Source organism: Gadus chalcogrammus, chromosome 20 (assembly GCF_026213295.1).
Source record: "Gadus chalcogrammus isolate NIFS_2021 chromosome 20, NIFS_Gcha_1.0, whole genome shotgun sequence".
In the NCBI taxonomy this organism is placed as follows: domain Eukaryota; kingdom Metazoa; phylum Chordata; class Actinopteri; order Gadiformes; family Gadidae; genus Gadus; species Gadus chalcogrammus.
The window spans coordinates 726,964-749,721 of record NC_079431.1 but is presented as its reverse complement, the minus strand read 5'-3'; the positions used below and the strand labels follow the sequence as shown (position 1 = coordinate 749,721).

The window sequence follows — 22,758 nt, the reverse complement described above, 5'->3', positions numbered from 1 at the left end:
CCGCCGGGGGTCCAGGTCCCCCGGGGTCCAGGTCCGCCGGTGGTCCAGGTCCGCCGGGGGTCCAGGTCCCCCGGGGGTCCAGGTCCCCCGGGGGTCCAGGTCCCCCGGGGTCCAGGTCCGCCGGGGGTCCAGGTCCCCCGGGGGTCCAGGTCCCCCGGGGGTCCAGGTCCCCCGGGGGTCCAGGTCCCCCGGGGTCCAGGTCCGCCGGTGGTCCAGGTCCGCCGGGGGTCCAGTGTCAGTAGGGCTGCCCTAGCAGCAGCCCCTCCTCCTGCCGGGGGGTTCGCAGTAGTCCTCCAGGTCGACGGTGGGCGAGCGCTGGTTCTCCGTCCTCTTCCTCAGGATGGAGGGCAGAACCAGGTCGAAGAGCGTCTCGAACAGCAGGTCCACGTTGTAGCCCGTCCGGGCGCTGGTCTCGAAGCACATCCTGTCGGCCGGCAGGCTGCTGCCCTCGTCCAGCCCCTTGTAGCGCAGCACGCGGCCGTACAGCGCCGCCGCCTCCTCGCGGCCCACCTGCTGGGGCGGGGAGCCGGGGGAGAGGGGGGAGGCCGGGGGGGTGGGGCAGGCCGAGGGGACCCGGGGCCCCGTCCCGGGCTCGCCGCCCTCGGCGGGGCTCTGGGGGTCTGCGGGCAGCTGGGCGCGGGGGTCCGTGAGGTCGGCCTTGTTGCCCACGATGGCGTAGATGCAGTCGTGGTTGGCGGTGTCGGTCAGCGACAGGAAGCGCTCCTCCAGCTCCGCCAGACTCTGCCAGCTGGTCACGTCGTAGGTCAGGATGACGGCGGCCGCGCCCCGGCAGTACATGGAGCCCAGGCCGTGGAACTGCTCCCGGCCTGGAACAGAGGGGGGGACAGTCAGGTCTATAGCATGCAGCGCCACTAGGGGGCGCCTCCCTTTATTTGTTGTTAAGGTTGAACCAGAAGAAGGGCGTGTGCTCCTCTGCTCTGCTACGAGTAACTTTGCAGTCTACGAGTGAAGTCTCCCTTTTTATACGTTTTATTTTGTAATGAGTTGGTGTCGGCAGGAATCTCGGACTATGTTCTAGAACGCATGTATGCTTAATAGATATAGTGCCGTCGAGACCTGGCTTGATATGGTCAATGAGACCTTCTGATAAAAGTACTGTGAGGAGAATCCCAAATGGCGCCTACCGTGACTTCATGCTAACCAGAGCTATTGCCATCAGACCCTACACTTAACCTGCACCGTCCCACGTTACCACGGGGACCCTCGGGGGGACACGGGGACACGGGGGGCCTATGAGATCAACGCGTCCAAACCCCAAGCAGCATAGAGTAGGTCGTCCCCTCCCCTCAGTGACCCTAAAGGTCAGCGGGCCCTCAGAGGGGGCCCACCGTCCCACTACAGATCTGGGATCCGATCAGAAAAAATCCCTGGGTGGAGATGACAGTAGTTTTGCAAAGGGACTCAACTCTGACCTCCAAAAGCCTGGGGAGCGCTGAACACATCGCCCTGTGGACGCCATGTGACTCCAGCGTGGCCGGCTGTGACGCAACACAGCGCTCTGGGGCCACGCCATCAGAACAGGAAGGAAGGCTCCATTTTAAGATCTAGGCTATCTGCCACTACCACCGGTGGAGGTGCTGGTGGGTGTGGTGGTGGTGGTGGTGCTGGTGGTGGTGGTGGTGGAGGTGCTGCTGGTGGTGCTGGTGGGTGTGGTGGTGGAGGTGCTGCTGGTGGTGCTGGTGGGTGTGGTGTATGTGGTGTATGTGGTAACCATAATGATGTCAGTGGTTAGCTGTATTAAGGGTTAGGGTGAACCAAACATTTAAACAAGATAGATGCTATCTTACTGTTTTAAAGAAGGGGTTTTTAAAGGTCGAGGGTTAGGAGTTTTGCGTCAGGCATTTCCAGCGGCCGTTGGAAACAAAGAAGCTTTGTTGCTGAGATATGAAAGCTTGTAATGGATGCACAACGCCAGGGAAACGTCTGCCCTTTCTCTGACATAAGAGCAGTTCTGTGTTCCCATTGTTTATTCAAACAAGATACAATGATTCAGAGCCAGGTCTAGAGACGCCGTGGTGGTCTAGAGACACTGTGGTGGTCTAGAGAGAGACACTGTGGTGGTCTAGAGACACTGTGGTGGTCTAGAGACACTGTGGTGGTCTAGAGACACTGTGGTGGTCTAGAGACACTGTGGTGGTCTAGAGACACTGTGGAGGTCTAGAGAGAGACACTGTGGTGGTCTAGAGACACTGTGGTGGTCTAGAGACACTGTGGTGGTCTAGAGACACTGAGGTGGTCTAGAGACACTGTGGTGGTCTAGTGACATGGCTCTTTGGGGGTCTAGAGACATGGTCCTGTGGGGGTCTAACGGAGTCCAGGAGGCTGTGTGGGGTTCTACAGAGTCCCACATTGGACAAAAGAGGAAACTCTATTTGGAGATCTGAGAAAGTGCTGACCTGGGAGTTTTGTTGGTTGAGGAACGGGGGATGGAATGAGGAAACCAATAGAGGGCTGTGGAATTACTAATGAGCCTTAATGTGCAGCATTAAGATAAGAACCCAGTGGCTGAAACCCAGCGGCAGACCTCCCACCAGAGGAGTCACCCTCTCTGGGCGCCGAGGACATGTGAGTGTGGGAAAGGTTACGGCTGTGGAGTCATGGATCTGCCTGCCTGGAGGCATGTGGCTGTAAAGAGGAACAGGCAGCCAGCTGCACCCAGCCAGCGTAGTCCAGCCAGCCAGCTGCACCCAGCCAGCGTAGTCCAGCCAGCCAGCTGCACCCAGCCAGCGTAGTCCAGCCAGCCAGCCAGCTGCACCCAGCCAGCGTAGTCCAGCCAGCCAGCTGCACCCAGCCAGCGTAGTCCAGCCAGCCAGCTGAACCCAGCCAGCGTAGTCCAGCCAGCCAGCTGCACCCAGCCAGCGTAGTCCAGCCAGCCAGCTGCACCCAGCCAGCGTAGTCCAGCCAGCCAGCTGAACCCAGCCAGCGTAGTCCAGCCTGGCCATCAAAACAAACAAAAACATGTTTGAAGTAAGAACCGAATCCGGGTTCTAACCGTCCGACCTGGTGGAACCAAAACCTAAAGCCGTGAAGAGGTCTGAGACATGCTTCTGTTACCCTTCTGGGACTTAATGTAAGGGCCATTTCATCAGAGGTCACGGGGCCAAGGGACGTTCAGTGATGACAAACCGTGACATTGAGCCAATGATTACAAAATCGAGGAGTTCCTATCGTTAGTCATGAACACACATCATGTAGAACCTTTAGCTGTAAACCCTGAGACTGACCTTAGGAGGGAACACAACCCCGTGCTTTAATGTCACTAGAACCTTCCACCCTGGATAATAAATTATAAATTCTGTGCGCGTCGTTATTTACACATTTCATATTCAACTAACACCTTTAGTAAGGTCCTTAAAGTACGCAAGATTAACACATAAAACCCGTAAACGATGTGTATTTCTTTTCAGAAGGTACAGTTTGTGTAAGCTGCTTAGTTATAGAAAAGCACAGTTTAAAACTTGGTGGAGTTGTGACGTTGTCCTGTGAGGACCTGTTGCTAGGCTACATGCTACCGATGGACAGGACCAGACCCACCGATATTACCGAGCTCGGCGTTCCACAGGGAGACGCGACGGGGGGGGCAGGTGATCGGGTCACGAGACGCACGGTAAAAACAAGTTGATGCAAAAGGATCAAAGGCCATGTAACGTTCAGATCAGAGCTCATGTTAAGATTGGAGCCCATGTTGAGATCAGACCCCATGAAACGTTCAGATCAGATGTTCAGAACCCATTGAACGTTCAGATCAGAGCCTGTGTTAAGATCAGAGCCCATGTTCAGATCAGAGCCCATGTAACGTTCAGATCAGAGCCCATGAAACGTTCAGATCAGAGCCCATGAAACGTTCAGATCATAGCCCATGAAACGTTCAGATCAGAGCCCATGAAACGTACAGATCAGAGCCCTGGTTCAAATCAGAGCCCATGTTGAGATCCGAGCCTTACCTGCCGTGTCCCAGATGGAGATGTTGTAGGGGCCCCACTGCTTGAGGTAGAACGCCCCTCCGACGGTGCTGATGGTGTCTCTGAACTTCCGCTCCGTGTACCGGTGGAGCAGCGAGGTCTTCCCCACGTTCATGTCCCCCAGGATCACCACCTTCACGTCCGGCTTCTTCATCTTGGAGATCTCAGGCATCGTGAAGAAATAACGACCGCTTCAGGTCACTTCAGATCACTTCAGATCGCTTCAGATCACTTCAGAGTTCAGATCCCCTCACTCCGTCTAACTGGCGTGAGTAGCGGGGCTGGATCCAAAGTCCTCCCAACCGGGCATGGTGAGAAGCTCAGGAGACGAGCTGCTGATCGCTCCTCACAGAGCGGAGTTAAGAAACGGGAAGCGACGCGACCAGCAGACTGCTGCCGCACGGAGGGCTGGAGACGAGTGGGAGTTCCGTACGTTGGTTTAGTTCCCTGGGTTAAGTGCCGTGGGGTTTAGTTCCCTGGGTTAAGTGCCGTGGGGTTTAGTGCCCTTGGTTTAGTGCCGTGGGTTTAGTTCCCTGCATGGCTTTAGTGCCGTGGCCGTGGGGTTTAGTCCCGTGGCGGGGTTTATTTCCTTCGATTAGTTCCCAGGGGTTAGTTCCTTAGGGTTTAGTTCCCCAGGTTTAGTTCGGGTTGTTTTAAGCACTATGGTCAACTGTTGTTTTTTTAAATGTGCTTTACAAATAAATTTACGTTTACATTTTCCCTGTGGGGCGGGGTGGTGGGGGGACCCGGGGGGGGGGGGCTGGTCCTGTGACGAGCTGTTATCGGACAAGTGACTGATGATAAGGTCCGTATCAGAGAAAACAAGCTCAGCAAACGAGTCTCATGATCCTGAACACACGGGCTTCCGGTACCGTTGGCCTACTGGAAACAAGATACGGGAAACCTTCGCGACTTTTTTATTGAACAAAGCTGATTTGAATACGGAATAAATCAATCAAGCTTACAAACTGACACTGCTCTCGCTTTGACAGCAGCAGCCAATATCATAACAGCATTACAAAAACACCAAAGCGTCCTGACTAGAAGGAGAGAGGGTCTTGAAATGTAGTGTTCCCCCGGTCTACAGCAACACAACTTCCGGTCACTTATTTACTCTGAGCTGTTATCAGTCTCCGGAAAGTGAATAATAGGATCCTGACCAGGAGGATTATGTGGAGGTTTATAATAAAATAAAAAAACTTAAAAGAAAACGTAATAACACAATTTCCGAATTACCGAACAGAAAAGTATATCCCTCCACGGTCCACCGAAAGTCCCTCCATCTCTCGTCTCTAAACCCATGTAACTGAAAGTCCCGCCCTCTCTCTTTCGCCCCAAAATAACCTTGTAACATCCGGTTCCGGGGGATCCGCGGTGGGATGAACGCTCAGTAACCGGTTAGCCTGCTGAGCCTGAGCCGTACTTAAAGTGCTCATGATCAGGAATATTATCGCTCTCTTTCCAGCGTTTATACGCAGTACGAGTTTAGGTAAGAAGAACCACAAAGAGTGCCTGTCGGATGTAGCGCGTTTGTCGTTGTTGTTTTGATCTCAAGTTAGTTCAGGTGGAGTATCTACGGCAACATGCCGCCGGAGACTCGGATGGTCGTAGTTTGCGTTCTCACAGGGGCGCTTTCGATCCTTATTACGTTAGGATGTCTGAAGGAACCAGGTAAAGTCCACATAGGAACCAGTCATTCAACAGACCATTACAAACCACTGCCACCGTTATAAACCACTGCCAACATTATGAGAACATTGCCAATTGCCAAGTCGCACTCACTTGAACACGTCACACACAGCATACACATACAACACAAACAAGTTATAAAGATAAAATGAAATATCCACATGGATAATACGGACGATAAAAGATAGGCTACGGTGCTCTTGGAGAATATGTGACACGATGGTGGTGCAAATAAGTACATACCAGCATTAAATATGGACAATAAAAAGGACTAGTGCAAGAATATTAATAATTTAGAAACTATAAACGTGCAAGGATAAAGTCTAAAGCAAACTGGTAATAAATATGTAAACAGTAATAATGCTAACAGTAGGATGGGGGTCTGTCTGGGATTGGGGGGTCCGTGTCGGGGGGGACCAGGCCGGGGGAGGGAGGGGTCGTGCATAAGTGCATATATTGCCAGTAAACAGTGGACAGTAGTACACTGTTTACGGGAGGTACTGGAAGGGATGGGAAGGGAGACAGACTACGCAGAGATGTCTAGTATCTCCCCCCCTCTTCCTCACTTCAGTGTCACGTTGTACCGATGTATGGCCCTGGGGACAAATGCTTTCGTCTGTCAGTTGGCGTTGTGTGTGTAATCTCGAGCTGATCATGTTCTTCTGCTTTGTGCTGTGGAGTGGATGACAGTCATTGTGCAAGATGGAGAGCAGTTTGTTCAGGTTCCTTTCGTCAGATGTTAGTGTGATGCACTCCAGTTCAGTGCCTACAACAGAGCCAGTTTTCCTTACAAGCCTTTCCACTGCCACCCTTATAAACCACTGCCACCAGTATAAACCAGTGCCCCCCTTCAGGGCCGACACCCCACGGGCTCTAGGACCTGGCGGTCTCCTCGGTGTTAACGGGCTCTAGGACCCCGCGGTCTCCTCGGTTTTAACGGGCTCTAGGACCCCGCGGTCTCCTCGGTATTAACGGGCTCTAGGACCCCGCAGTCTCCTCGTCGCTGCATGGCGGCCTCTGGTTCTGACTGACAACTGATCTCAGGTCAGTTTTCCCATGACTGATAGACCGGGAGGTCGGCGGGCTGGCAGGTCCAGAGCCGGCGTCATTACGGATGTATTAAGCAGGCATTTTGCTAATGACGTCGACTACATTCGGGTTAGCGTTTGAAGAGTTGGGACGAGATCCGCTCATTATCCTGAAGTTGAAGTTGAACGATAAACACACAATCATAACAATAACTCCGGTGTCCACCGAACGAGCAGATGGCGCCGCTCCGCAGCTCGTAGTGAACGGAATCAAAGAGCCGCTGGGACTCCGGACCCGATCCTTGGGATGCAGAACAACACGACGCGGGGGTTCCTGTGGTCGGACGTGGAGACCCGGACCCTGCTCACCATCTGGGGCGAGCAGGACATCCAGGTGGCGCTGGACGGACACTTCCGGAACAGCTTCGTGTACCGGGACGTGGCCCGCCGGCTGGCCGCCACGGGGTTCGAACGCACCCCCGAACAGTGCAGGGTCCGGATCAAAAGTCTGAAGAGGCAGTTCCTGTTGGCCAAGGAGGGCAACATCCGGAACAACGGCCAGTACCACAAGATATGCAAGTTCTATGACGCCATGGAGAACATCCTCAGCAACCGACCGGTCCTGGACCCCCAGGAGTTCATGGACAGCGGGACGGGTGGAGACGACACCGCCGACTGCCTGGAGGAGGAGGGAGAAGACCCCCACGACCCCTACTCAGAGAACCTGGGCGACTTCCACAGGCCGGCTGAGACGGAAGTGAAGTTGGAGTACCCGACGGTTCCCATCCCGATCCCCATCAAAGTGACCGTCGGGAATAACGGTAAGCACACCACGACCACCGGACAGACACGCCGTGTAACCTTCCTCGACCATAGATGGTTGTCTAACGGAGGCCACCTGTCCCTCTGTCCAGGCAGCTCTGTGCGTCCTCACCCCAGCAGCCAGCCCACCAGCACCTTGACCTCCATCCCCCTGGCCCCCGGCCCCCTGACCTCCGGCCGGGCCAAACGGCCCAAGAAGCGCCGCGCCAACTTCCCCCTGGAGAAGCTGATGGAGCAGTTCCTGGAGCAGAGCGCCCAGGCGGAGGAGGGCTTCTACCGCGTGGAGGAGCAGCGGCTGCAGGCCGAGGACCGCCGCAGGGAGGCGGAGCACGCCCGCGAGCTCCAGACCCTCCAGATGCTGGGCCAGATGTTTTCCAGCATCTCCTCAGCCCAGCCCCCCTCCGCAGCCTCCTCCCATCGGAACGAGCCTCCCGCCCCCCCCCGGGCGTTCCCCAGAGGCTCTGCCTCCCCCTCCGGCCCCCGCGGCCCGCCCACCCACCTCAGACGGACCCCCCCACACCCGACGGCCGACTGGCCCCAGCAGCAGAACCAGCAGCTCCCGTCAGACCCGCAGGCGCTAGGTACAGGCGCTAGGTACAGGCGCTAGGTACAGGCGCTAGGTACAGGCGCTAGGTACAGGCGCTAGGTACATCTAGGTACAGGTGCTAGCTACAGGCGCTAGGTACAGGTGCTAGCTACAGGCGCTAGGTACAGGTGCTAGCTACAGGCGCTAGGTACAGGCGCTAGGTACAGGCGCTAGGTACAGGGGCTAGGTACAGGCGCTAGCTATAGGCGCTAGGTGCTAGCCTCCATCTGGAGTTTGGAGAGGATGTGAGGAGAAGGAGGACCCGTCACCCCGCGGAGTGTAGCGCCACCGTCTGGCCGGACCCGCATGGTGTTGGTGTCGGGGTGTACCTCCGTGTTTAGGACCAGAGGCCGTCAGGCTGGGGTGGGGGTCTGCAGTCTCACGCCCCGCCCTACAGCGCCTCGTTGTGGCGCAGGCCGTCCATCCGTGGCCTACTGGTGAAGGAGTTGGACCGGTAACCGGAGGGGGGCCGGTTCGAATCCCCACCGGTTGGCAAAGATATGGACGGTGGGAGTAGTAGAGCAGCACTCTGCTACGACCTCATCCACAGATGAGGTGTCCTTGAGCAAGGCACCTGAGACCCCCACCTGCTCCCCGGGCGCTGCACTGCACTACTGTGTGTGTGTGTGTGTGTGTGTGTGTGTGTGTGTGTGTGTGTGTGTGTGTGTGTGTGTGTGTGTGTGTGTGTGTGTGTGTGTGTGTGTGTGTGTGTGTGTGTGTGTGTGTGTGTGTGTGTACCAGCTCCCGACGGGTCAAAAGCAGATAAAGAATTTCCCAAAAAAAAGGGACAATAAAGGACAACCTAACCTGACCTAACTTATCCTAAGGCCCGGTAGAGAGGACACATGATCCACGCTGACCATCCTGCCGAACACCTGAGCCTCCCTAACCCCCCTGTCCCCCCCAGGCATGGACGAGGAGACCCTCTCCCTGGTGAGGACCATCGTGCCCGCGCTGACCTCCAAGAAGCATAAGGGCCAAGATGGACGCATCGGCATCATTGGAGGCTGCCAGGAGTAGGTGGACTGCAAGGGGGGGGGGGCAGTCTGGAGGGGGGCAGGACTGCAGGGGGTCCGTGTGGGTTGAGGGGGGCAGGACTGGGGGGGGGGGGGGGACCAGGGGGGCTCCATCTGGTTAAGGGTCATGAGGAGGCAGCGTCAGCCTGAGCCTAACTCTGCCTCCTGTTCAGGTACACCGGAGCTCCGTACTTCGCTGCCATCTCTGCGCTGAAAGTGGTAAATAATACATGAAGGAGCAGCGAGCACACTGTACTGCCTCTGGTGTGTGGGTCACATACTGACGTTCCTCTGGCTCCTCCAGGGTGCAGACCTGTCTCACGTCTTCTGCACCCGGGAGGCTGCGATCGTCATCAAGTCCTACAGCCCTGAGCTCATCGTCCACCCAGTCCTGTAAGTATCAGCCTCTCCCGGTGGGGGTGGGGGTTGGAGTGGGGGTGGGGGTGGGGGTGGTGGTGGGGGAGGTTATGGGGGGGGGGGATGGTTGAAGCAAAGAGTTTGACATCTGAACCAGCAGACCCATGGATGGTTGGTGTCAGGCCTGTGGGCCCTGAGGGACCAATAGGAGGACATCGATGGGTCCCCAAAAGGACTGCAGGCTCAGGCTGCTAGTGGGGGATCTCTTGGCCGCTCTCTGGGCCCCAGTGGGGCTCCAGGGCCAGTCTATCATGCCGCTGAGGCTAACTAGATATTATAATGATGGAAACAGCAGCCACCATCAATCAAAACATGAATAAAAGTACAAATAAGAGTTGGCCCATGCCGAAGGCATGGGCCAACTGAGGGTCCAAAGTGAGGGTACGACATCACACCTGCATTAGGCCCTCCATATGGTGACTGGGGTGAGAACCAGAGCCGTAGTGTCTACCACAGGGCTCTCCCTGAAGCAGAGTGCTCCGGGGCTGCAGCTGGATGCTATTGGGTGATTCAGAATCAACGCACGCCAAAACACGCTAGCAGGCTGAGACAAGAGTCCTCACAGCCTGAACTAGAAACACACTCAGCTGCACAACGGATCTGCATTCCATCGCCATGAACCATAACTAGAGGCTCAGCCCGCTGCAGGGAGAGCCCTGTGGTAGACACTACGGCACTGGTTCAGTCACCGTATGGTGGTCCCCCTAATGCAGGTGTGATGATGTCGTACCCTCACCTTCCGCCTTCGGCATGGGCCACTCTTATTTGTACTATTGTTCCTGTTTTGATCGATGGTTGTTGCTGTTTCCTCGGTCTGAACGGGAAGGAGAGACGTAGAAAGTGTTGTCAGGACACAGTCCGGAGGGGGTGTACGCTCTAGATCTACCAATACATCTAGATCTACATCTAGATCTAGATCTGTAACCTGTAACCGGTTTGTTGCCCACATAAAGTTAGGAGCTCTCTTCCTCCACATCTAAACAGGCTGAGACCAGTCTGAACACATGCCTTTCTATTGAGGGTTGTAGGAGGCTCACATGCTATGCTATGAAGGCTAACCTGTTATGTTATGAGGCTCACATGCTATGTTATGATGGCTAACCTGCTATGTTATGAGGCTCACATGCTATGTTATGATGGCTAACCTGCTATGTTATGAGGCTCACATGCTATGTTATAAAGAGTTACATGCTATGTTATGATGGCTAACCTGCTATGTTATGAGGCTCACATGCTATGTTATGAGGCCAACATGCTATGTTGTGAAGGCTAACATGCTATGTTGTGAAGGCTCACGTGCTATGATGTGTGAATGCAGAGACAGCCCCAACGCCCTGGAGGAGATCGACAAGTGGCTGCCCCGACTGCACAGCCTGGTGGTCGGCCCGGGGCTGGGGAGGGACGAGGGTCTGCTGAGAACAGCCAAGGCACGACCAGTACACACACTGACACACACAATGAGAGACACACTGACCCACACACTGAGACCCACACTGAGACCCACACTGACACACACACTGATACACACACTGACACACACACTGACACACTGATACACACACTGACACACACACTGACACACTGATACACACACTGATAAACACACTGATAAAGTGATACACTGACCCACACACTGAGACCCACACTGACACACACACTGACACACTCACTGACACACACAATGACACACTGACACACACACTGACACACTGACACACACTAGGGATGTTAGCCGATGACCGTTTGACCGATGGTTGACCGTATCAACGTTAATCTTGTTGCTTGTCGGTTAAAAAAAAATTGGGATAAGTGTGGCCGTTGAGTGTGTGGTCACACACCTCAAGATGATCAGATGAGGTGACTGATTGGAAGTTGGACTGACACCGCGTCTCTAGCCCACAAGTCTTAATTATTCCCGCATGCGAGCGGCGGAGAATATGATCTCTAAATGAATATGGACAGTGGACTAAACGCTGTAAGACTACAGTTAGCCATCTCATTCAAAGATCTTTTTGTGTGAGGTGAAAAAATTAGCCCTCACCCTCAATTTTTCCGTCTCCTCCGTCCTAAACAAGCGGCGTCTCTTCAGAGCTGTCATTTTCTTAAATGAGCCGCGGCAATGTTTCAAATGAGCTCCTTACGCTGCCCTCTTCCGATTGGCCCCGCTCTCTACACACGGTCCACTTGCAGTAACGCCTCGTCGTTCAAACAGGTGGTGGCGCGGTGAGAGCCGCTGCCTCCCACGCAGAGAGAGTGTGTGTGTGTGTGTGTGTGTGTGTGTGTGTGTGTGTGTGTGTGTGTGTGTGTGTGTGTGTGTGTGTGTGTGTGTGTGTGTGTGTGTGTGTGTGTGTGTGTGTGTGTGTGTGTGTGTGTGTGTGTGAGTCGGAGGCAGAGCGGGAGAGAGATGAGCAGAGTTACCAAATAGCAGGCGGCAGGCCTGGCTCGAAATGGCTGTTATTTCAAATAGCACATTTTAATCTGATCGGTTAACCGGTATTAACCGGTTAATGAGGCTCGGTGGCCGGTCAAGAATATTTTACATTTTCGCCATCCCAAATACACACACACTGATAAACACACACTGATGCAACACTGACACAACACTGATACACAAAAGCTTCTGCTAAACTCGAATAATGTTATCGGTTATGAACTCTGTCATTTCTCCCCCCAGGAGGTGATTGAGAAGTGCAAAGCAAGAGATATTCCAATAATCATCGATGCAGTGAGTACTGATTTAAAGATCAGGTGTCTGATCAGATTAATCTTCAGACTAAATATAGCTGCCGGTGTCTCTTTGTCCATCTGTGTTCATTTGTTTGTTTGTTTACAACAGGATGGACTATGGCTTGTTGCCCAGCAACCATCTGTCATCCAAGGATACCAGAAGGCCATCCTCACCCCCAACTTCATGGAGTTCACGCGGCTCTACGAGGCGCTGGTGGGTACCTGAGCCGCCGCTGACCCGCTCTGATCATGTCACGCTGCGTTACCGTCCCTCTCTGATGATGTCACACTGCGTTACCGTCCCGCTCTGATGATGTCACGCTGCGTTACCGTCCCTCTCTGATGACTGACCATCTCTGATGACGTCATGCTGCGTTTACGTCTCTCTGATGATGTCATGCTGCGTTTACGTCTCTCTGATTATGTCATGTGACCCTGTGATGATGTCATGTGACCCTCTCTGATGATGTCATATGACCCTATGATGTCATATGACCCTCTGATGATGTCATGTGACCCTCTGATGACGTCATGTGACCCTGTGATGATGTCATGCTGACCCTGTGATGACGTCATGTGACCCTGTGATGTCATGTGACCCTGTGATGATGTCATGTGACCCTCTGATGACGTCATGTGACCCTGTGATGACGTCATGTGACCCTGTGTTGATGTCGTGTCTCAGCACCAGGAGCCTCTGGACGGCAGCGACCGGCGCCGCAGCGTGCTGCAGCTGAGCGGCGCCCTGGGGAACGTCACGGTGCTGCTGAAGGGGGAGCAGGACCTGATCTCCGACGGCCGGAGAGGTGAGCGCCACGCAGACGGGGGCCAGCGGGGGGCGCTGCTGCCGGTCAGCGGCGGTCTGTACGGAGGGGTCATGTGACCGGTGCGTGTTGTGTTGCAGTGCTCACCTGCGGCCTGCGGGGCAGCGGACGGCGCTGCGGGGGGCAGGGCGACCTCCTCTCGGGGTCCCTGGGGGCGCTGGCCCACTGGGCCTTCAGCGCCACGCCACCGTCCAGAAGGTACCTCCACTACCGTGCTGTTAGTACAGAGGCTCCCCGACCAGGAGTATCGGCCGATAGCGATGTAAAGTCGGTTCACTTACTGTCGACAGCTAAACCTATTTTCAGAACTAGATCATTCATATCTATAACCTATAATTAGAATCATACATTTGTGCTCTTCTAGTTAAGCGTGAGCATCCATGTTTTCCCGACTTGGTGGCTCGAACGCAGGTAAGTCGGAGATGACGCGTTTCCCATTCCGACTTTCCACCTCCGGCCGTTAACGAACGCAGCATTACACCGCAGTGTTTGTGAGGTTCTCTGTGTAGTATATTAGCTAGTATTGTATCTGATCTGCGCAGTCTCCCGATCCTGCATCTTTGGCTGTGTCGTAGGAACTTTCGATCCTCGATCGGTATGGGAACAACTGTAGTTCTGATTGTGATACAGCATGAAGCTGTGTGTCAGTAACGGTGTGCTGTCCCCAGCGTGAGCCCCGCCCTGCTGGCCGCCTTCGGCGCCTGCGCCCTGACCAAGCAGTGCAACAGCCAGGCCTTCCAGACCCACGGCCGCGCCACCACCACCTCAGACATGATCCAGGAGATCGGCCCGGCCTTCAGGAAGCTCTTTGAGAGCTGAACACTGCTGTGTTCCTCAACAGATGCTTTAAGAGACTCTTTCAGTTAAGCTGTCGCTCAAACACTGTCTAAATATGAAAACACTGATTCTTCTCATGGATAAATTGTATGTGCCTATAGCTAGATGAGTAAAGGTGTCCAAAGACCTCTTAAATCTTTTCAGATTGGCTTATACTGTATAAGGACGGAGTGAGCAGTGTGATACTATATTATATACTATATTGTGTGTAAAACATGAAAGAAAATGTAAAAAGAAATGATTAGTGAGTTACTCATATAAAGATTTCCAATAAATGATGATTACAATTTTTCGATGAAGTTATTGTTTTTCAGGCTCCCCTACACAACATCCTCATGCAGTAATATTATTAGTATTAATAGTATTATTATATTATATTAATGTAACGCGCCTATTCCGCCACAGGGGGTCCTTCGAGCTGTATTAAAATCTTTCATCTTGATTGACGAGCTTTACTATTTTTGGTTTGTGGTTGTCTTGTTACAAGTTCACTTAATTGCTTGTTTTGAATAAAAAAAAAAAAATTAGATGTGAACTCTCCTAGAGCCCAGTTTGACGCGGATCCGATCCACCAGTCTACTACACGTCCCCCCCTGGATCATGCGCAGTAGGGCCCATTAGCAGTAGCAGCATGCTAGTGATGCTAGGCTAACAGCACAGTGCGCCTCGGGTCGGTAAGCTAGCGCGGGTTAAAGCCACTAAACCCTCCACTACCCCCCAACCAGGCCCCGGGTCACCGCTCCCCTCCCGGAGCAGAACCACGGACCCGAACCACGGACCCGTCAGGTAAACTGAGCCGTCAGTCTGTCTGATCCGCCAGGCTGCTGTCTGTCCGCTAGCTCCACCAACATGATGACCAGACCGACGAGAGCCCTTCAATTACATGTGGTCCACTGGGAGTACTGGTCCGGGTGGTGTGGTCCACTGGGAGCACGGGTCCCACGTGGTGTGGTCTACATTAATAATGTCGGCTAATCTGTGACATAGAGCGGGTTTTTCGCCATCGCTGTTTCTATTATGGTTGAGTGTGTGAGATTAGACTCAGGAATTGTCAAGACAGGTCCGTCCCCCCGGTGAGTCCTGTAGGGTCAGACAGGTCCGTCCCGTCCCCCCCGTGTGTCATTCAGGGTCAGACAGGTCCGTCCCCCCGGTGAGTCCTGCAGGGTCAGACAGGTCCGTCCCGCCGATGAGTCCTGTAGGGTCACACAGGTCCGTCCCGTCCCCCGTGTGTCATGTAGGGTCAGACAGGTCCGTCCCGTCCCCCGTGAGTCCTGTAGGGTCAGACAGGTCCGTCCCGTCCCCCGTGTGTCATGTAGGGTCAGACAGGTCCGGCCCGTCCCCCGTGTGTCATGTACGGTCAGACAGGTCCGGCCCGTCCCCCGTGTGTCATGTAGGGTCAGACAGGTCCGGCCCGTCCCCCGTGTGTCATGTAGGGTCAGACAGGGTCCAGTTCATCAGGGTTTGCTGCCGTTCTCCGTTCATGTTGTTGACTCCGGTTCGTTCTTGGGCTGCACACGAACACGTCACCTGTCTCCTCTGATGTTACTGTGGTTTCGTAACATCCGCTAACTGCCCTGTTTTTCTACATATGTGCATTTATTTAACATGGTGCTTAGCGATAGCTTAACTGGAATAAGCATTAAGGCTTACGGCTGATACTTAAATGTCCATTAACAAATTGAATGCCTAAATCCACGTGTTTGATTGTATCATATGGTGGTTTGTTGTCTTATTGTGATGTGTTGTCTTTCTGGTGTCCAGGTGCGGTGGTCAGGCTGAATAAAGACCTGCGATGCTGAACCCAACCACCGGGGACCCCGTCCACGTTGTAGCCCATTATGTGGAGGAGTACCTGGACCTGGTGGAGTCGCTGCCCTTTGACCTCCAGAGGAGCGTGTCCCTCATGAAGGAGATCGATGCCAAGTACCAAGGTGGGATATTAATAACATAACATTATAGGACACAAGGTGATACTGATATAAGGGGACCACACTCGGCCATTAATGGTATTATAGGACAGGTGGTTTACTGATATGAGGGGACCTCAGATGAATGTGTTCTCGTCTCCAGTGCATCATTTAGCGTATGATGTTCTGGGTGGTTGAACTGCGTTGATACTGATAGAACTGTTAGAACATGCCTCACACTGTCTCCATGACCCTGGTGTCTGCTGCTCTCCTCACCGTCTCCCTGGTGTCTCCTCACTGTCTCCCTGGTGTCTCCCCACTGTCTCCCTGGTGTCTGTGCTGCTCTCCCTGGTGTCTCCTCACTGTCTCCCTGGTGTCTGTGCTGCTCTCCTCACTGTCTCCCTGGTGTCTCCCCACTGTCTCCCTGGTGTCTGTGCTGCTCTCCTCACTGTCTCCCTGTGTCTGTGCTGCTCTCCTCACTGTCTCCCTGGTGTCTCCTCACTGTCTCCCTGGTGTCTCCTCACTGTCTCCCTGGTGTCTCCCTACTGTCTGCCTGGTGTCTCCTCACTGTCTCCCTGGTGTCTGTGCTGCTCTCCTCACTGTCTCCCTGGTGTCTCCTCACTGTCTCCCTGGTGTCTGCTGCTCACTGTCTCCCTGGTGTCTGCTGCTCTCCTCACTGTCTCCCTGGTGTCTCCCCACTCACTCCCTGGTGTCTCCTCACTGTCTCCCTGGTGTCTGTGCTGCTCTCCTCACTGTCTCCCTGTGTCTGTGCTGCTCTCCTCACTGTCTCCCTGGTGTCTCCTCACCGTCTCCCTGGTGTCTGTGCTGCTCACTGTCTCCCTGGTGTCTCCTCACTGTCTCCCTGGTGTCTCCTCACTGTCTCCCTGGTGTCTCCTCACTGTCTCCCTGGTGTCTGTGCTGCTCACTGTCTCCCTGGTGTCTCCTCACTGTCTCCCTGGTCTGTGCTCAGACGTCCTGAAGGAGCTCGACGAGGCATACGAGCGCTACAGACGGGAGGCGGACCCCCTTCAGAGACGCCGGCTCCAGCTGGCCATCCAGAAGGTCCTGATCCGCAGCCAGGAGCTCGGAGACGAGAAGATCCAGATCGCTGCTCAGATGGTGCGTAATGACCCCCCCCTCCCCCGGTCGGACCTCTGAGGTCACCCTTCAGCCTCTAAAGGGGGCGTGTCTGAGGTCCCCTGTCAGCCTCTAAAGGGGGCATGTCTGAGGTCACCTGACTCTAAAGGGGCGTGGTATTGTGTTGCAGGTGGAGCTGGTGGAGAACCGCACCCGGCAGATGGACTGGCACTCGGAGCACCTCCACTCGTCCCAGGAGAGCCCTGAGAGCCACGCCCCTCCCCCCGTCGCTGTGGCCACCGCCGCCGCCACGGCCGCCATCTTGTCCCCGGCGGCGTCGGTGACGGTGACGCCCGGCAAGGCGGCGCACCACGACAAGAGGAGGGAGGAGGCCCCGCCCAGCGGCGGCGCCCTGGACAAGTCCGGGGGGAAGCGGTCGCGGCGGCAGAAGAACGGGGAGGGGCGGGACAGCTTCGGGGGCGGCGGCCTGGAGCAGGGCGAGGACGCCGGCGCCTCGCGGGAGAAGCGGGCCAAGACGTCCTCCAAGAAGAAGAAGCGGTCCAAGGGGAAGTCGGAGCGGGAGGTGTCCCCCCCGGACCCCCCCATCGACCCGGACGAGCCCACCTACTGCCTCTGCGAGCAGGTCTCCTACGGCGAGATGATCGGCTGCGACAACGACGAGTGCCCCATCGAGTGGTTCCACTTCTCCTGCGTGGGGCTGCACCACAAGCCCAAGGGCAAGTGGTTCTGCCCCAAGTGCCGGGGGGAGAACGAGAAGAGCATGGACAAGGCCCTGGAGCGGGCGAAGAAGGAGCGCTCCTACAGGTAGCCGCGCCACGCCTCACTTTGTGTCCATTTGTATTTTTGTATCGACTCGCTGTTGGAAGAACAAGGACTCCTGGAAGAACCTATTTTTATGAGCGCCTCAGAGCTACTTCCTGCTCACGTTTGTATTTGAAGTATAGACATAATGTAACGCAACCTGCATGTTTTGGGTCCACTGTTCTTTTTCGTACCCATGGTTATTTTTTGCAAAGTTGTATCGTGCATGCATTATCATCCTTGTTTCTACTTAACAAATAAACTACTTCCTCTATCTTTGTAGTCATGTGTTGAAATGAATCCTGTTCCAACATCGGGCCGCTGGGCTTTAGGACGGTGATGGAGTGATACACAACTCATCCTCAGTACTGTTGTGGGCTGGTTACCACGTTACAAACCACCAAAATGGACCAATTAAAAGAGACGAGTGAATTTGCCTTTTTATTTACACGTGTTGAAAAAAGTAAATGAGGGGAGAGTGAGAGAACAGAGCTCCTGTACATAAAGTCAGACGCACGCAACCTTTTGTACCCCAGCACTGACCCCTGACCTCTGCATGGAGCTCACACCCCTGGAGAGCGGGCTCATTGGTCGCCCCCCGTGTGTCTGTCCTGCCGAGGGGACCAATCAGAGCCCAGAGAAACACCTCTGGGAAAAAACAACTACAGACCAAAAACCTGTTGGACGGCGACCGAAGCGTCTCCACGTTGAACGCTTCACGCGTCCTTCAGAACGTGGACATGATGAGTGGGGAGACTTACAGCAGAACAGCACACAGGCGTCCTGAGTGACCAAACTAAACCACAAGGCCAACCGCCCAACGCAAGGCCCCCGACCAATCACAGAGGGCCAAAATAAAAAGAAAGGGTTCCGTGTGGAGGAGGCGATACAGGTGAAGGTAAAGTGCATAAAAGCTTCAAGAGGTGTATGGGGGGGGTCCACTAAAACACACACACACACACACACTGGGCCCTGGGGGCAGCAGGCGGTCAGCTGTCCCTCCAGCTCTGCTCCACGATGGCCGAGACCCTCTTCTGGTACTCCCTCTTGTTCTCCTGGTACAGCTGGGCGGCCTGGCTGTTGGCCGGGCTGTTTGGGTTCGGCTCGTCCAGCAGCGACTGGGGGGGGGGCACAGGGGGGGGGCAGTGAGAACGGTACCAGTCCAGAACCAGCCACCAGCTCTCTTGACCACTGAAACCAGAGATGTTCCCGTACCGCTTTTTCTTCCCGATTCCTGAACTTGGGTATCGGCCGATACCGAGTTTATACCGATACAGCGTCTAGCATCGTAACTATAGCAACACCTGTCCTTATTGAAGGGTTCTCTTACGATGACAGCGATGTTCACTTACTGTGGACTAATTTTTATTCAGAACTAGGTCATTAACACTTATAATCTTTAATTAGAATACATTTGTATTCTTCTAGTTAAGCGTGAGCCTCCAAGTTTTTCGACTTGTTAGCTCTAAAGCACGTCAGTCGAAGACGACGCGTTTCCCATTCCGACCGCTAACGAACGCTGCAGTGTTTAGTGTTCTCAGTGCAGTGTTTAGTGTTCTCTGTGCAGTGTTTAGTGTTCTCTGTGCAGTGTTCTCTGTGAAGTGTTTGATGTTCTCAGTGCAGTGTGCAGTGTTTAGTGTTCTCTGTGCAGTGTTTAGTGTTCTCTGTGCAGTGTTTGATGTTCTCTGTGCAGTGTTTGGTGTTCTCTGTGCAGTGTTGAGTGTTCTCTGTGCAGTGTTGAGTGTTCTCTGTGCAGTGTTGAGTGTTCTCTGTGCAGTGTTTAGTGTTCTCTGTGCAGTGTTTAGTGTTCTCTGTGCAGTGTTTAGTGTTCTCTGTGCAGTGTTTGATGTTCTCTGTGCAGTGTTTAGTGTTCTCTGTGCAGTGTTTGATGTTCTCTGTGCAGTGTTTGATGTTCTCTGTGCAGTGTTTGATGTTCTCTGGGCAGTGTTTGATGTTCTCTGGGCAGTGTTTGATGTTCACTGTGCAGTGTTTAGTGTTTGATGTTCTCTGTGCAGTGTTTGATGTTCTCTGTGCAGTGTTTAGTGTTCTCTGTGCAGTGTTTAGTGTTCTCTGTGCAGTGTTTGATGTTCTCTGGGCAGTGTTTGATGTTCTCTGTGCAGTGTTTAGTGTTTGATGTTCTCTGTGCAGTGTTTTGTGTTCTCTGTGCAGTGTTTGGTGTTCTCTGTGCAGTGTTTGATGTTCTCTGTGCAGTGTTTGGTGTTCTCTGTGCAGTGTTTAGTGTTCTCTGTGCAGTGTTTAGTGTTCTCTGTGCAGTGTTTGGTGTTCTCTGTGCAGTGTTTGGTGTTCTCTGTGCAGTGTTTGATGTTCTCTGTGCAGTGTTTAGCGTTTGATGTTCTCTGTGCAGTGTTTGATGTTCTCTGTGCAGTGTTTGGTGTTCTCTGTGCAGTGTTTGATGTTCTCTGTGCAGTGTTTGATGTTCTCTGTGCAGTGTTTAGTGTTCTCAGTGCAGTGTTTAGTGTTCTCTGTGCAGTGTTTAGTGTTCTCTGTGCAGTGTTTAGTGTTCTCTGTGCAGTGTTTAGTGTTCTCTGTGCAGTGTTTAGTGTTCTCTGTGCAGTGTTTGGTGTTCTCTGTGCAGTGTTTGGTGTTCTCTGTGCAGTGTTTGGTGTTCTCTGTGCAGTGTTTGGTGTTCTCTGTGCAGTGTTTGATGTTCTCTGTGCAGTGTTTGATGTTCTCTGTGCAGTGTTTGGTGTTCTCTGTGCAGTGTTTGATGTTCTCTTTGCAGTGTTTGGTGTTCTCTGTGCAGACACCAGACCGCAGTTCAGGCGGTCTGGGAGGAACCTCGGGTCCTGGTATCAGAACAGCTGGAACCCGTCCTACCTGGATGGAGGTGAGGATGGAGGAGACGTCGTAGGTGGGACTCCAGCGGTTCTGGAGGATGTCGAGGCAGATGCTGCCGTCTGCGTACACTAGGAAACAACGATAACGTCACCTTACACATTCACAAAGAGGAGGGGAGGGGGGGGGGAGGCGGGGGAGGGTCCTACCGTTGGGGTGGAACATCTTGGAGACGAACCGCACCGTGGGGGGCTTGTTGGGGTACTCCTCTGTGAACTCGACCGTCAGCTTAAAGGTGCCTGGAGGGGGGATGGAGAGCAGGGTTTAGTGACCGGTGGCTGGACCACTCGGACCCTAGCCTCACCACACCGTGTTCCTCTAGCCTTAGAACTTAGCCCACCATATGAACTACACCACAGTGTTCCTCTGGCCTTAGAACCTAGCCCACCATATGAACTACACCACAGTGTTCCTCTAGCCTTAGAACCTAGCCCACCATATGAACTACACCACAGTGTTCCTCTAGCCTTAGAACCTAGCCCACCATAAGAACTACACCACAGTGTTCCTCTAGCCTTAGAACCTAGCCCACCATATGAACTACACCACAGTGTTCCTCTAGCCTTAGAACCTAGCCCACCATATGAACTACACCACAGTGTTCCTCTAGCCTTAGAACCTAGCCCACCATATGAACTAATTAGGAATAGAATAAATAATGCATCAAAGATGACCATTAATGCAACAATGGATGATCTGAAGGATTAACAACTCCGTGACGGATCAGAACCCGTCCACCCAGGGGAGGGGTAATGTGGACCGACGATGTCGTAGTGGTCATCCAATCACAGCCACTCACCGTCCTCAAAGGGGGTCCCTTCAGGCCTGTGGGAGCACAAACACATCCTGTTCAGGTCATGAATCCTTTACAACTGACATCACTTCCTGCTCTGCCAGGCTGCGTCGCCGTACCCGAATATGACGGCGTTCCACACCATGATGTTGTTCTCAGAGGGGGCTCCACTCACACCGGCGGGGGGGTCCTCCTGGAGCCTGGGGACCCAGAGTGTTACTACGGGACAGCCTGCACTGGAGACCATCGTACACACACACATTTTGTTTATGATGACCGTCCCAACACACACATTGTGTTAACGAGGACCGTCCCAACACACACATTGTGTTTATGAGGACCGTCCTAACACAATCCGAGGACCGTCCTAGCCCCTAATGGACTAGATGTTGGAGGAACAACATCTAGAGCTCTGCTGGTTCCGGACACTGAACCAGTTCCACTGGGATGTTTACATGCCGGACCAGTAAATAACACCAGTACACTGAGGACCGTGGAGCCCAGAGAGAAGCTGGAGGGGGAGACACGCAGACACCTCGTACACAGAACCTTTCGGTTGACTTCAGACGGAGAGCCGCTCCGCCAGTGAACCTTTAAAATCAGCTAGTTAGCACCAAACAGTCTTAACCAGTTAGTCAACTGGTTCTACTAACCCCTAACCCCAGCGGGACGTCATCTAGTAACCCTAAGAAGACGGCATCTACTAACCCCGGCAGGAGGTCTTCTACTAACCCAGCGGGACGTCATCTACAAACCCCAGCGGGACCATCTACTAACCCCGGTAGGACGTCTTCTACTAACCCCGGCGGGACGTCTTCTACTAACCCAAGCAGGACGTGATCTACTAACTCCGACAGGACGTCATCTACTAACACCAGCGGGGCGTCAATCACACGACTCTCTACGGCCGGAACACCGATCGACGAATCAGGTGAGATTGTTGACGCCGGACAAGTTCGGTCGCGCTAGCGTTAGCTCCGAGCTAGCCTAGCAGCTCCTTCTGACACTTCAGCCGACAGCTTACCGTTTGAAGTCCCTCATGAGCCGTCTTCTGGCCGGAGTCGACATGGTTGTAGCGCCCTAGTCACCGAGGGCCCGCCGCTCGCTGTCTGATATTAATACCTGATTATGAAGATCTCTTTTTACAACATCGCAGCCGCCGAAACCCGATCTGCCCGGTGTAGCGTCGCTCTGTGGCCGCGGAGGGCCGGCGGATTAGACCACTCCACCGCGGTGGGGGGGGGGGGGTAGACGGGTGAGGTTACATCAGCTGTGGACCATACGCACTATTCATCTACCATTGCAGAAGGGGGACGATATCTAATAGAGTTTTTAAAGGCCTTTACGATTCATGTATATACCTCTTCGGATGAA

The 22,758-nt window shown here is 53.9% G+C and overlaps 4 protein-coding genes across 8 annotated transcripts; 2 read left to right on the top strand and 2 right to left on the bottom strand.

Annotated features, from left to right (window-relative positions):
* Positions 1-163: 163 nt before the first annotated feature.
* rab20 (RAB20, member RAS oncogene family) lies at positions 164-4,724 on the bottom strand. The gene is made up of 2 exons (XM_056579386.1): positions 3,966-4,724; positions 164-827 (listed from the first exon to the last, which is right to left on the bottom strand). Exons 1-2 carry the CDS (start codon positions 4,153-4,155, stop codon positions 250-252), a joined length of 768 nt encoding a protein of 255 aa, XP_056435361.1. The 5' UTR covers positions 4,156-4,724; the 3' UTR covers positions 164-249.
* A 585-nt stretch (positions 4,725-5,309) lies between these two features.
* Positions 5,310-14,233, top strand: naxd (NAD(P)HX dehydratase). Of its 4 annotated transcripts, none has more exons than XM_056579340.1 (12): positions 5,365-5,472; positions 6,938-7,521; positions 7,615-8,103; positions 9,016-9,124; positions 9,298-9,343; positions 9,429-9,517; positions 10,860-10,968; positions 12,216-12,266; positions 12,378-12,482; positions 12,954-13,074; positions 13,173-13,290; positions 13,761-14,233. In XM_056579340.1, exons 2-12 carry the CDS (start codon positions 7,008-7,010, stop codon positions 13,909-13,911), a joined length of 1,902 nt encoding a protein of 633 aa, XP_056435315.1. In that variant the 5' UTR covers positions 5,365-5,472; positions 6,938-7,007; the 3' UTR covers positions 13,912-14,233. The 4 variants fall into 4 exon arrangements, with proteins under 4 accessions (XP_056435319.1, XP_056435318.1, XP_056435315.1 ...); XM_056579341.1 differs by lacking the exon at positions 5,365-5,472 and adding an exon at positions 6,118-6,716; XM_056579344.1 differs by lacking the exons at positions 6,938-7,521; positions 7,615-8,103 and having other exon boundaries at positions 5,310-5,472; positions 13,761-14,225.
* Positions 14,234-14,488: 255 nt separating this feature from the next.
* On the top strand, positions 14,489-18,264 carry ing1 (inhibitor of growth family, member 1). The gene is made up of 4 exons (XM_056579382.1): positions 14,489-14,715; positions 15,691-15,860; positions 16,807-16,955; positions 17,104-18,264. Exons 2-4 carry the CDS (start codon positions 15,722-15,724, stop codon positions 17,740-17,742), a joined length of 927 nt encoding a protein of 308 aa, XP_056435357.1. The 5' UTR covers positions 14,489-14,715; positions 15,691-15,721; the 3' UTR covers positions 17,743-18,264.
* On the bottom strand, positions 18,118-22,618 carry ube2al (ubiquitin conjugating enzyme E2 A, like). Of its 2 annotated transcripts, none has more exons than XM_056579395.1 (6): positions 22,409-22,618; positions 21,504-21,584; positions 21,391-21,416; positions 20,741-20,830; positions 20,574-20,662; positions 18,118-18,853 (listed from the first exon to the last, which is right to left on the bottom strand). In XM_056579395.1, exons 1-6 carry the CDS (start codon positions 22,450-22,452, stop codon positions 18,725-18,727), a joined length of 459 nt encoding a protein of 152 aa, XP_056435370.1. In that variant the 5' UTR covers positions 22,453-22,618; the 3' UTR covers positions 18,118-18,724. The 2 variants fall into 2 exon arrangements, with proteins under 2 accessions (XP_056435370.1, XP_056435371.1); XM_056579396.1 differs by lacking the exon at positions 22,409-22,618 and adding an exon at positions 22,162-22,345.
* Between the last annotated feature and the right edge of the window lie 140 nt (positions 22,619-22,758).

Bases quoted from the DNA above. Each gene is read 5' to 3' on its own strand.
- rab20 (XM_056579386.1), bottom strand. From the start codon at position 4,155: ATGCCTGAGATCTCCAAGATGAAGAAGCCGGACGTGAAGGTGGTGATC. The intron at 828-3,965 runs GTAAGGCTCGGA...CCTCTGTTCCAG, and splicing joins CTCCATCTGGGACACGGCAG to GCCGGGAGCAGTTCCACGGC.
- naxd (XM_056579340.1), top strand. From the start codon at position 7,008: ATGCAGAACAACACGACGCGGGGGTTCCTGTGGTCGGACGTGGAGACC. The intron at 7,522-7,614 runs GTAAGCACACCA...CCCTCTGTCCAG, and splicing joins AGTGACCGTCGGGAATAACG to GCAGCTCTGTGCGTCCTCAC. The intron at 10,969-12,215 runs GCACGACCAGTA...TTCTCCCCCCAG, and splicing joins GTCTGCTGAGAACAGCCAAG to GAGGTGATTGAGAAGTGCAA.
- ing1 (XM_056579382.1), top strand. From the start codon at position 15,722: ATGCTGAACCCAACCACCGGGGACCCCGTCCACGTTGTAGCCCATTAT. The intron at 15,861-16,806 runs GTGGGATATTAA...GTCTGTGCTCAG, and splicing joins GATCGATGCCAAGTACCAAG to ACGTCCTGAAGGAGCTCGAC. The intron at 16,956-17,103 runs GTGCGTAATGAC...ATTGTGTTGCAG, and splicing joins TCCAGATCGCTGCTCAGATG to GTGGAGCTGGTGGAGAACCG.
- ube2al (XM_056579395.1), bottom strand. From the start codon at position 22,452: ATGTCGACTCCGGCCAGAAGACGGCTCATGAGGGACTTCAAACG. The intron at 20,663-20,740 runs GTAGGACCCTCC...GTTGTTTCCTAG, and splicing joins CAAGATGTTCCACCCCAACG to TGTACGCAGACGGCAGCATC. The intron at 18,854-20,573 runs GTAGGACGGGTT...CCCCCCCCCCAG, and splicing joins CCATCCTCACCTCCATCCAG to TCGCTGCTGGACGAGCCGAA.